The 13,983-nt window shown below is 36.6% G+C and overlaps 1 protein-coding gene across 1 annotated transcript in view; it reads right to left on the bottom strand.

The window, feature by feature from the left end:
- Nucleotides 1-1,939: 1,939 nt before the first annotated feature.
- The window catches only part of LOC121414863 (protein SpAN-like), a 39,239-nt gene continuing 27,195 nt past the window's right edge, over nt 1,940-13,983 (bottom strand). Inside the window, exon 14 of the mRNA XM_041607915.1 lies at nt 1,940-2,090. Coding sequence (XP_041463849.1) covers nt 1,961-2,090 — 130 coding nt within the window. The 3' untranslated portion in view covers nt 1,940-1,960. The remainder of the gene's footprint in view (nt 2,091-13,983) is intronic.

Below are 13,983 nucleotides of genomic sequence, written 5' to 3'. Positions count from 1 at the left end.
TTATTATTTAGTGAGTTGTGACAAACCCTTTACGAAAAAGGAATGTTGATGCCGGATCTTTAGATGCAGTGAAGGGTGAAAATATCTTGAGTGAATTTATTTACTACTCCTTATAAGGATACGTATCGCTTCATCTCACATCATTTGATAAGCTTCCCATAATCCTCTGCCATTCATTTACATTACACTTGTTTACTAAACCCAACAGTGAGTTTAGGTTAGCTGGACACCTAAGTGAATTTCTCATTTCTCACACCGCCCAAACGTTGTTGGAGCGGTAGGGAGAGAGGGTCGAATTTCGCTCACAAAATTGGGGGAAAAATCGAAAAAAAAAAATCGAAAAAAAAAAAAACAATCGAAATCGAAAATGGTGAACGGTAGCGAGCGGTGATGATTTTTTCTCTCCGCTCCACGACCGCTCCAACAACGCTCGGGCGGTGTGACCAGGCCTTTAAGTTTCTCTTTTCTTATATTTTTAATAGGCCCAGTGTTCTTTCTTCTAATTTTTTTTATATAACAGAAATTTACTTTTCATATATGTCTTATTCTTTACGACACCCTTTTATGCTCACATTTTCCACATGTATTTTCCTTATGTATTTTCCTTTTGTATTTTACCTACTCTCTTTATTAATTTTTTAAACCACCCCCCCAAAAAAAAAATCTTCTGGAATCGTGCCCAAAGTCCTTCTGAAATGCACAAAAAATACTTTTTCATGACTAAGTCCGTTTCACTTTCCGTTTTCAAAGGTTTCGACTATTTTATAGAATTCCTGTTTATTTTCACACCATCACTTTCTCTTTACCCCACCCCTCTCTTTCTCTCTCTCTCTCCCCCCCCCCCCATCCTCTCCCCTCCCTTTCCCTCCCTCTCTCTCATTTTGTCCCTCTTATACACACTCTCTCTCCCTCCCTCTTCATCTCCGTCGCTCTCTCCCTCATTCTCAAACCCCTCCATCATTACAAACAATTCAATGATCAGGAAGGATCACCGTAATATTCAGTTGTATTCATTTTTATTCCAAAATGTCATTTTTTTTAAATAAATAGCACATTTACATAATATATACAACACAATAAGCATTAAAATATGTCCCTGGGACCCGTTTCATAAAGATGTACGGCTTTTGTCATTATGGGAACTACTGAAAACTTTGATTTTCGTTTACTGTAAGGTCGTGTTACCATGGTAGTTGCCATAGTGACAAAGCCACCATTTGTTATAAGTCTTTATCAAACGGGTCCCTTGTCCATGTTAGAGTTAAATAAGAAACATTTCGTCAGTAAAATACCAGACAAGTTAATAATTGGCAAAGAAATAGCTAATGGGCAATTCCATAAAAATATGTACGTCCGACCCCCTATTATGTGGGGCCTTCAGGAAATTTTCTGTCTCTGATTTCTTGTTCTTTTGACAGTCAGTAATGTTCTCAATGGTCCATGACTTGGTCAGTTTATGAAGTGAAGTAAGACTTGAGAAAAATGTGGGTCGGACGACGTTCAAAAAGGTTGATTAGTTTATGGAATTGCCCTAATGTAAACCTTACGGTTGTACAGAAAGAAGATTTCAATCCCACCTTGCCCACAGTCGCCTACCAGCATATTGAAAAAAAAACGATCCTTTTTTTTGAAAACACAATCATGCACAATTTTGAGGACAGGTTCCGAATCGTTAAAATTAATTACAATCATGAAAAAAATTCATTGAATTTCAGATTTAAAAAAATGACGAATGTCTAGAGTCACCAATATGTACTTAAACTAGACGCCGGTAACAATGATTTTGGTATCGTAAGTGATACTCAATGCAACCTTTTTTTTTTGTTTGAGAAAATGTACCCATAACAAGAGCGACTTTGATCGCATCGTGTAGACTACAGTGGTCATGGTGAAATTGAAATCCAATCTTGAACTTGATTTTTTTTTATCGAAGGAGTTCTTTAGTTATTCGATCGTCGAATCAGAGATCGATTGCACGGTATCTCGCCAAAAAGCCTCTATCTCTAACAGATCCATCTGTCCTCAGGGTTAGTTCCATCCTGTTACCGATTGACACCAAAGAAGCGACTGGATACTCAGAACCACACATCCTGGAGAAGAAGAAATGAAAAAATAAAAATAAATCAAGAAATCTATTTTAAAAAAATTTACATTTGGGATTAGACCTTCATGAATTGTTTGGAGAGAGTATATTGACGCAAGTCTGAGCAAATCAACATTAGCTGTGTGTGTGTATCTGAGTTTTGTCAGACGTGTATCAATCAGCTATGATCATTTACGTCTTCGACCGACCTTTTACGTCACCATCCGAAAGACGTGACCAGGGCTTGAACCTCTGCATCAATTTGTAACTTCCCCACAGCTTGGATTACAGGCGCACGCCACAATGCCCAGCTGATGAAAAACATATATTTTGTATAAAATTTGATTTTTTAAAAACATGGTTGATATCGTAAATTGACCGGATTTTAAAAGGAGCATCTTATTTCCAATAATCTGTTTTAGTATAACGCATTTGAACTAATGATATGAATCATTTTTTTACAGACAAAGAGCATGGAATTGATTCCACCTGCTCTTTGACACCTGGGACCCGTGACACAAATTTAATCGATTAATCGTTCGCTTGATTTTCACGACTGATTGTACATGTTAGTCAATGGAATCAATCGTAGAAAAATGTTCTACGATCATTGCCAAGCTTTGTGTTACTGGCCCCTGATGTATCCTCCAATTTGCTTACACCAAGATAGATGAATGATGGACGCAGTTTTATAATACACACAATCCGTAAAAAATCATTATCATTTTCACTTTACAAAAGTGGATTAAAGAAAATGAATCATTCATTTTACTTATTTGGCAGAGAGAGATTATTCTACTCTTGTCAATCACTTGCTTAATCGCAGAGGACATCGCGATACTTATTGACATCATTATAATGAAGTCATGTACCAATTAACGTAGATGGTAGCAACACCGACAAAGTGTTGACGAACTCTGTATGCGTTCGTTGTGATGAACTTTAGATCGCAGAATGTACGTTCAAAGTCAAGACCAAGAATGAGTAAAATAATTTAGGAAGGTGAACACAGAAAGCAACTGATATGATAAACCAGTTGACTAGTGAATTCTGTAATTCCTATTGGTTTCTAAACAGGACTTATCGTTTCTGGTAGGCAGAAGCGTATTTTCGAAACCACTTCCCACACGCTTTCTGGAACGTTAAGAATCTTTTGAAAATGCCCGTCAACTGACAATGGCGAGATTAAATCTCATTGGTAATATATTAAGATTGATGAGTTAATATTTGCTCTATTTGTCAAATTTCATTTGTCAAGAGTCCACGAATCTGTTGCTTTGATTCACCGATTTTCGACAAAGGCTATTTTGTCATTGAAGGGTTTTTGACAACAGATTCTCTACGTTATAAAAAGTGTCTACGTATTTATTGCAAAAATGCACAGCAAAAACTGTGGTGTTAATCGGTGTACATAGAAGACCACACCCGTTATTTTACACCGATGTTAAATTGGTGGTGTTAGTTTTACACCTATAGGTGTTATTACAACACCTATGGTTGTTACATTTACACTCTTTGGTGTTATGTTCAATCTCTAGGGTGTTATTTTAACACCTCAGGGTGTAGTCCTCTATTAACACCAATTGCTGTCAGTTTTAACACCACAGCTTTTACAGTGTGCCATAATGTGTTCACTTACTTCATGTCGACTTTGATACCATCTCCCAGGTTAATCAGGAGTCTATCCCACTGGCAAGACGCTTGGTCCTCGAGAGCAAAGTCCTCGAACATGAGTTCAACTCGACGACCACCACCCACTTCGATAACGTACGCACATTCAAGATTGTTATCATAGTCGCTAGGGAAGTTCGGTGATGCAAAACGTCCTTCCTCATCGACAAAGTCTCCGCCACAAGTACCGACCACTGGGTCACCGGTCGACGCCTGCAGTGTGGTCGTCTCCGTCGTCGTCTGTACGGTGGTCGTTGCCGCCGTCGTCGTGGTCGGCGGCCTCGTTGTTGAATCAATCACGATTTCGTAGGTAGCTTTGAAACCACGCCAGGTGATGCTGAAATCAGATGTGAAGATAACCAGCATCTGGTTGCTACTAGAGATCTGGACGGGGGGTAAGGTGTTTCCACAGAACTTCTCTCCGACACCGTTGATGTCGTCTTTGCGAACCTCGACGGCGTCGTAGCGACACAGAGCCTCCGTTTCGATGTTCATGTCGATGAATGTCAATTCGATAGTGCTCCCTACCGGTCCCTGAAAGCGAAACCAACAGAAAAAAATTAGGTTAGATTTTATTACAAACTCTACTTAAACAACTTCAAGATTGTTTATATTGATTTTGTTTTAGATTAAGATTATTCAGAGGAGCACTTCATGAAAGGACTTGTCGGACGTTTTATCCGACAGTTACCATAGTAACAATGCCTCTCAGCCAATAAAAATAAAGGAAAGTTGTCAGATCTGACAACTTGTCAGACAAAAATGTTGATGAAACGCTCCCCTGGACAGACATGGAAAAGTACTAATCTCTGCTACATTGGTTATGTTTCGAGGGAGAGAAATCATTGTCGATTTTTTTTTTTCAAATCAATATCTGAAAAGAAATAATCAAAATAAACAGTGATTCATCTGATTTTAAACTTACATCGATCTGGTACAAGCAAGTCGCGCCATCGTCATAGTCCCCGGGGTAGTTAGGAGACGTCAGAACCCCGATGGTCTCGGTGAACACGTAGGAGCAACTTGGCGGAAGGGTTGGTCCGCCACCTTGGCACACGTCGCCGCTATAGCCAGCAGGACACACGCAAACGCAGTCGTCGTCGTGATAGCCCTCGTTCAGGCATTCGTCGGCGTCGGAGCAATCTTCGACGTTGTCGCACTCGTAGATGAGGTTCGCGAGTGCGATGTCGGCGGCGCTGAGACCGGTCCGTTGACCGAGGCGACTGTTGAGTAGGGGATTGCGGGCTGTGATAGTCGGTTGACCGTTTGAAGAAAATGCCTGAAAAGGGAATGTAAATGCATGAAGAAGGAAAATTAGAATAATGATTAACATCTATATTAATCGATGTAATTAGAGATTCTTTTGAATATCTCCTTGGTGAAAATCAAATATTTTGTTACATACTCTGTTTGCTGTATTTCCTTTGTTAATTTGCTTACATGTACTATTTGCCTTTACGAAAAAGTTGCAGAACGTCAATTAATCAAAAAGATTTACAAAATCAATAAACCAAAGTGAATGAGTAATTAAATCAATTAATGAATTGAGAGTTACGATTGGTCCAATCAACCGCAACTATGGAAAGCCATCAACGTCAACATATAAACACATGTTTGTTCGAAATATTTTCTAGATATGATTGATATCCATACTGTCATGTACATGTGCGATATTTGTCAGCGGATGAGGGCGCTTTTGTGTAATAAAAGAAGTGTTCATGTAATTTTACAAATTTTGTCTCTATTTTCGTCTTTTTTCTGTTTTGTATTGTTGATGAAGTTGTTGTGATAGTCATACCAGGAAGGGTATTCTCTTAAGCTCCCCTCCCTGATATGACAATACATTCATATTTTCCTTTAAAACTCAGTGTGCCTCTCTTTGTTCACAAAGGACATTGTGCAAATTTCCTGAAGAAAAAATTATGACATTGATGGATTTTCATATATACTTGAAGTCGAACAGATCAATCGTAACTCTTTGTAAGACGGGACCCTGGTATACTTACATAGCCTCCATAATGCATGATAGAGCCAACATCGTAGTTAACATCCTGTGTCGTCACAGTTCCCCAGGAGTACTTTGCAAAGTTGTGTTCCCGACCGGACTGGATGTTCTGATAGAAGACGTTGATGTGGTTGTCTCTGTCTGGTCGAGATTGTTCGTGATGAAACCCGATGGCGTGTCCGATCTCGTGAACAATGGTTCCAAACTGTAAACAGAAAATTAAACCTTGTATTGATGATCGCGACTATGACTATACACTAACATATTTTAGCGTAAGTGTAAATATGTTCCTTTTTTAAGAATCAATTTTCTTATTGAAACTCATGAAAAGAAAAATAAGAAACGAAATTATGTTTGATGTATTTGCCCTAGTTATTTAATTAAGCTAATCTCATATGTCTGAGGGTATTTATTTCAATTGTCACTTGTAATTGTAATGTTTACTTCTTTTGCTGAATAAAATAACAACAATAATACTGATGATAATAACAATGATAGCAATATTGATAATAGTAAACATGATAATAATAATGATAATGATATTCAAAAATAATATCAATCTCTATTCACGCCCTTTATTTTAATGTTTAAGGTTGTTTGAGTGACTTATCTTGCTTTGCCTCCACCCCGATAATTGTGGAAGCACTTAGATGCTTTTTTATTCCTTCTTTCAATACCCCCTTAAGCATTTCATAAGTCAATACTCGATTGTATACTTGTTACGTTTAATTTAATTGAACAGAACAATATCTCGTTCCAACGCCTATCGATATCCCAAGATGCTATTACGGTGGAGCCAATGGGTGATTTCAAGTTCAGTGCTGATCTTTTAATGCTGTTGTTAGATCAATATTTATACATGAACATAATTTACATAACACCAAACATGAAATGGCGTTGGGTCCTGAAACCTCATTTAGTGTTGAGCTGTCACACTGTGATCTGGATGTTTGTGTAGACTCAGAATAGGTTTTATAGCTAGTAAAACGCGATCAAAATTGTGCTTTCAAAAATGTCAACATCAAGACCAACATTAGACTTGAAATTACCCAATGTTAATTTCAGATGACGTCAATTATTGTGAACTTACGTAACCACATCCGGGTCCTATGGATATCTGTTGCTGACTTGGGTAGGATCGTCCAACATGCGACCAACATCCAGACCCTCGGAAGAATGAGATATACGACCCGTGTCGCAGCGTCCTGGAGTGTGACGAGGTCCGGGGTTCGAACCTCAGGCAGGTGTTCTGTTCCCAGTGGTCCATGGCAGAGCGAATCAAGCTAGATATCCCACCTAAAGAATTAATCGTTCGTCGATAGAGATGAAAGGGATAGTGTAAACAAAACCTACCAAATCTTAAAGACATGATGAGAAAATCTAAGACCCTTCCATTTTTAATTAGAATTTGCAACCACTCTACCGATTATCACAGAGTTATATTATAGATAAAATTACAATGAAATAAAAACTAAAACCAAGTAGACAATGATCATTTTAGTCAAATTCTGCAGATTTTGAAATAGTTTGAAGTTGCTGTGTAATCAATGAATAAAATTACGAATATTCATAACAAAACGAAATAATAAAAATGATAGATGGTCATATAGATACGATGTGTGTTCAAATTCGATAACCTCCCATAGCATTTATTGATAAACCAATAAAGCCCCCAAATCAACGCAATTATATTTTCAAATGAGCCAAAGTAACCGGATAAGGAAGAAATAGTGAATGTAAAACAAGACTTTCGCCAAACACGGGTCGAAAACATGGACTTACTTAGAGACGAATCAATGACGTAAGGGACGATTTTGAATGGCCAGCGTTTGCTGTCATTATTTGTAGCTTTTCTCTTCTTACGACCAGCTTTCTCGTCGTCGATGGCCTCCTCAACTTCCATCAGCTGTTCTACTGTCAGCATCATGTCTCCCTGGAATGCCCCGGAAACCGGCTCCTCGTCCTTGGGTTCCGGTCTTGGTGTTTTCTGGAGTCCTGGTGCCGAAGTTTCTGAGGGCTTTACAGGAGGAGGCGTTTCCTAAAAAGGGAAATGTATGAGAGAAAACGCTATTTATACGAATGATTTTAAAATGGGGTCTAGGGTCCTGTCTTACAAAGAGTTGCGATTGATCAGATCAATCACAAAACCATGGAAAGCCAGGGGCCCGTTTCATAAAGCTGTTCGTAAGTTACGTAAGACTTTGCACACGACTGGTGACCCTTTCTTGTGCTATATGATATATCCCTATGTAGCTGACTTATGTATAAGAACATGTTCCAGTCGTTCGTAAAGTTGTGCGTAACTTTACGAATAGCTTTATGAAGCACCGCCCTGCAAAGTTAACATGTAAATGCATGTTCGATAAAAAATATATCTAGATATGAATATAGGCCTATATCCATAAGTTCTTTGATTTCTTAACAATTTGGTGTGTTCTCCTTTTTTACATAGGACATTTTGCAAATTTCCTGTAGAAAAAGTTATGACACGGATGGATTTCCATAGAGTTACGATTGATTGGATCAATCGTAACTCTTTGTAAGACGGTGCCCAGTACTAGGTGAAGAGGTGTCTCCTTACAGGGGAAATATGAGAGAGATATCGCTGGAATGTATGATTGTAAATTGATTTGCCAACAACAACGAATGTATATTGAGTCAATAAAATGTACAGAACATCCGTTTCAAATGTTGTGGAATATTACGAATGGAAAAGTGGTCTGACAATTCACTTTAAGAATCAAATTAATGTTTAAATTGCTAATTGTTTTTCTTTTACTTTTTGAATTCTGATGATAAGCTCGAGACATGATATCCATAGTACACTCGACTCGGAAAATTTGTTATCAATTTGTTACGTTATTAAATAAACATGCAGTCCACAATACCACATCACAGACTTCGTCACCCAATTCGTCAACCAAATTCGGCATTTATTTTGATGCCATATTCGGCAAAATAACTCGTCGGATTTTCAAAATCATTGTAGTTTTGCGATCACGGCATATCAAACAAGAACCCTAAATGCAAATTTATACTTAAATATGTGGGGCCATATTCTTAATTTCGGTTTAATTCAAACTCTGATATAAATATGGAGTTTAACTATGAATAGCCTTTGGTGACATATATCTCTAGCTAATAGTACAATTCCAATTTGTGACCTCTCATATATCTAATTGAATGAGAATTATTACTGACATTTTTTGGTTCATCATTAAGACATGAAGAAAGTGCCAAATCAAGATAGGGAATATACCATGTAAATGGAACTTTGACAATTTTGGCTTCCCACAATTTTAAGACAGATTTATTTATTCATATTTCCTTTATAAAAAGCAAGGTAGTCCCATTCAAGCAAGAAGCCTGCTTTACAAGGGAGCCCTGCTATATCATTCACAATTCGAACATTATACAATCACAATTGTACAATTAGACCATATAAAAAGTTATACCGGACCTCAAAATAATAACGATACCATCGATAAATGTTAAAATATGAATTACAAATCTTACCATGGGTGCTTCTTTCTGCTCTCCCGTTGGAGCCGCGATGATGCAGTTGGCCAAAACGGCAACTCCTAGCAGAATGAAAATTGATTTCATCTCGATGAATATTCTGATAACCACACGGTTATTTAAAAACACATGTGAATTATAACAGGATGGTAAATCACTTTAATAAGAGCGATTGAGAAATGAAGCTCCTCGTTTTTGGATGGTAACTGGTGGTTTAAAAAATGATCTCAGCACGCTCAGAAAGTCAGACGCCAGCTCTAAGTTTGTCGATGTTTGAGGATGTCGAGTAAATCTTGAAATATGGTTTACAAGACGAAATCCATGTCTATATATAGCCCCTATCGCAGTTACACAAGTTCAGTGTCACACCCCACCCCCTATTCATTAAAGTAATTACCACAGACAAAGGTGACCTTTTCTTTCATATTTTGATTAACAATAGAAAGCCCATCTGGTTTCAGGCTTAGTATAGAACGAAAAAATCCTAAAGTCAGAAGCAATACCAACCAGGATATGAAAATCCTTAATAGATTGATTGATAGGAGAATAAATAATAGGCCCGGGGATTAGCTTGGGATTAAATCCGTAGCAATTAATAACAGGATGTAAAATTGGCTTCCATCGAGAAAGTTACATAATTGTGGATTTTTAAGGTTACCTAAAAAATAAAATCTATGCCTTTGAGATTGAGTAACGGAATGGATAATCAGGGTTGATGTTCTTGTTCTACCCCCAAACATTTGTGGTATAGTCTAGCTATTTTTTTATATTGTGGTGCTGCTGTAATTTCAAACCTTAGAGAAAAAAACCTAAGATTTTGAAGCATTCAAAATGTTCTTGATATTTGTGGAGGTATTTTTTTATTATTATTATTTTAGCGCATCAAGTTTTTTAAAGAAACTGCCGGGGCTACAAAAAACATTAATCGGTAACTATCAGATTTCAACCTGCACACTGAAATTGATGAAAAAAAAAATGTTGAATAATAAACACGCTTGTTTGTTGGATAAAGTTAAAATTGTATACATTAGGGCATGAATTTGAGTAAGGTTAGGCCGAAGTAAATGTATGAAGTTATCTTTTTTTTTTCAATTGATCGCGCAACTTCTGGTCTGGTCGGCTCCGAGCGGGTAAAATCTTTATATCAGTTTCTGCCGTCACCTCCATAAAGTCAGCTTCTCCCGCTTTTCAGCTCATTACTATAAACAACCATAATTTGGGGGCAAACAGGTTCCTAATTTAAAAAGAGGAAGGTATGGAATTCGTGTCGTATTAAATAAAAAAGTACAATATTTTTTTTATCAAATTGTATTAAACTTCATGTCATTTCCCTGTATACATTCATCTCCTGTCCTGTTTTGCGCCCTCAGTTTGAAATTTTGAATGACACTTAAGTTTCTTTATATTCAAAATGAAGCGCTTCAGGATAAGTCAAAAAAATTAATCATCCTTTATTATATAGATAGATAATTTCAATAAATCACAGAAGTTTCAACTTTATGCACACTATTTTCCTTGTAATGAAGTTCAATAATCTTAGAAAATCAATTGAATTAGAGACGATTGGGTATTAGAGATATCTACATTTGATGAAACGTCCGCCCTTTGAAATTTCAGAGTTTCATTGCTCATCGCGGGGAGGAAAATCTTCCTCTACCAATCTTCTCCTCTGTTTTGCGAGTTAAAAATATGCACTGATGCTAAATTGTTTGTAATCAAATCTGATCTTTCCAAAGAAAGTTTCAATATATCTTTGAGAATACCCTTTTCACGGGACCCTTTTTATGGCAAGAAAAATTGATAAATCACTTTAGCTTCCGCGCTTCGCGCGGAGTTATTATCATTTTAATTTCCTCCATTGTATACCTCTTTTGTGCGTTTACAATCACTTTTGAAAACAAGGTTCAAAATCGCAATATAGTCAACCGAATTGGAGGTACTAGAGACAAGAGAAACGGCTCCTTTTCATTTTAATTTATGAAACACTAAAAGCTTCGCGCGGGAGGGGGAAACTCCCCTCCCTGCACCCACCCCCTAGGGAGCGCGCTTTGTAAGTGTTGGCACGCTTCGCGTGCATTTACCGCCCCCTCCAAAATAAAATCCTGGGGTGGTATTCTGTAACTCTGTCATAACTTTTGTCATAAATTTTGTCATTTCTCTCCGAGATATGACACCGCTATGATTGTCACAAATCGGTATTCTGAACATTGTCTTTTCCCTGTCATATCTCTCAAAGTTCCCACCCATCTTTTCGGAAGCAAACCAATCAAAATCATCGTTAGTTCCCAGTTGGAGCCCTTCTAGCCAATAGGAAAGCCCCGTGGCAGGTAGGGCGTATCCCCAAAACAGTTGCTGGCATCGCGCAACTACGCGTATATTGATGCGCTTAATTACAAAGAGAGACAGGGAGCTGTGAAGAATTTTAGAGGAGAATTAGAAAAGTAAAGAAAACAGAGAAAAAAGGAGGAATAAATATGTAGGGCCTAACTAATTGTAGCATGAAAAAATAATTTTGAAAATTGTCATGGAAGATGAGTGAAACTAATACCACAATCTAATCTAAATAATATAATTATTTGCTTGACATTCAGTCGGCAGGGTATCGGGATATTTGGTACTAAAAGATATGACAAAATTTATGACTGCTACCCCCTGTCATAACTTTTGTCATATCTTTTGCTTGTATAAAAGGATTACGCGCATTTAAAGCCGCGTATTTTTGCTGCGCGCTAAAGAGAAGAGACAAAATTTATGACAAATTTTGTGACAAAAGTTATGACATCCACCAGAATACCGATTTTGTCATATCTCTGAGATAAGATAAAATATGGAGAAAAGACAATGTTCAGAATACCGCCCCAGGCTACGCGGTTGGCCATATCATGAGTGCTACGATCCGAAGGACATGTAGCATCGACTATGATTCCAACAAACTATTGACAAAAAGGTTATGTTTTCAACGCAAAAACGAGAACATTTCTGCTCGCTCGCGGGTCATGACCGCACTGTTACATACCCATCCCCACTTAAATGTTATTGTCTTATTTGCAGCGCTGAAAAACAAATCATCACCTCCCCCCGCTCATCACTTTTTAGAGACTGGGCGGGAGATTTTTAAAAAAATCAGCTCGAAAACCCCCCCCCTTTCAAAAATCCTGCGTACGCGCCTGTTCAACACACACAATTATGTTCCATTATTACTCAATATTGTGTAAACCTTTCTTTTCAAAGAATGTTTCCTAAATAGAGTTGTGAATAACTTAACAAATTACTCACGAGAATTCTCATTATTCCTTAAATCTGATAAACCCAATAAAATTAAAGTTTACGAACATTTTTAACTAAAATTGAAACGAATTTTCCAACAACTAAAGGAAATCATCGTCTTTTTTTCTTTTGTTTATAAGATAAATGCTGGTCATTTTATTGTATTATTAGCCTCTCTAGTTAATATCATTCTATTAATGTCAACTGTTTTTATCTAATTTTATAATAATTTATTTTAATCAAATTCCATAACTCACATTCATATGATATTACACACATTTTGGTTGTGGAATTCATATTAGAACATGCGTCAAAAGTTTGATTCTGATATTCACCCAATCTTCTGGGGGAAACACAATTGAATTTCAATTTACATTCTCGTTGAAAAAAGGCAAAGTTAACAGATATACATAAGATATAGAAAAGGGCCAATGCATATGACAAATAACCATATTTAATAAATTTCAATTGGATTAAATGACTCATTTTTATTTCAACCCGCTGCTCTTACAAGATCCATTGTTTTACTGTAATGTTTCTGTTAATTTGTTTTCATCAAAAGTTCATCGTAAATTAGGAACCTGCTATCAATAAGCATAAAATAAATATTATCATTACTTTCAAAAAAGGAATCGGGTATCATTTACTTTTTGAAGGTATGAAATATTACTATTCGATATCAAGTCGGATTTTGTACCATTTTGTAGAATGCTATTTTCCCCCAGTATTTTTTAATACCTTTTTATACTAAAATTCTCTAGAAAAATCGTATTACTGTTGAAGATTTTTTTTTCATCTCTCAAAATATTGCAATTCTTTATATACATGGAGGTTTGGCATCCTTGCATTTGCCTTTTGTGAAGAAAAGTACGTACATGTATACATGTATTTATGTATTATTTTCATTTGCGCTTGCGCATTGAACATTCTTCAGTATAAGGCAAATTCATGGAGGCCGAAGCAGCCGTCTCTCCTATTGGCGGTTGAAATAAAAAGACAAAAAGGATCAAGAAGACAAAAAAGAAGAAGAAAGAAAGAAATGAAGTTGAAAAGAAAGTAAGGAATGATAAAAGAAAATGAGGAAGAAAATTGAGTAGAAGAAAAGGAGAAAAAATTACAAATAGCGCTCGAATTGCCTCTTTATTGGTATGCTTATCATGTTAAAAAATAACGACTATGTGACAAATTCTTTTTTTTTATGACAATGTGCACAAACTATTTCGGCTCACGCTTCGAATTATCACTATTATGTTTCAAAGGGATACTCCGGGCTGAAAATATTCAGTCTAAATATTTAATCTAAATAAATAGAGTAAAATTCACAGAGCAAAATGCTGAAAATTTCATCGAAATTGGATAACAAATAACAAATTTGTTGAATTTTAAACTTTAGCAATATTTTGTGAAAATAGTAATTTTGCCCGTTATCATAAATAGT

Source organism: Lytechinus variegatus, chromosome 5 (genome assembly GCF_018143015.1).
Source record: "Lytechinus variegatus isolate NC3 chromosome 5, Lvar_3.0, whole genome shotgun sequence".
Classification (NCBI taxonomy): Eukaryota; Metazoa; Echinodermata; class Echinoidea; order Temnopleuroida; family Toxopneustidae; genus Lytechinus; species Lytechinus variegatus.
The sequence above is the reverse complement of the archived record's forward strand: the minus strand, read 5'-3'. Positions and strand labels throughout refer to the sequence as shown.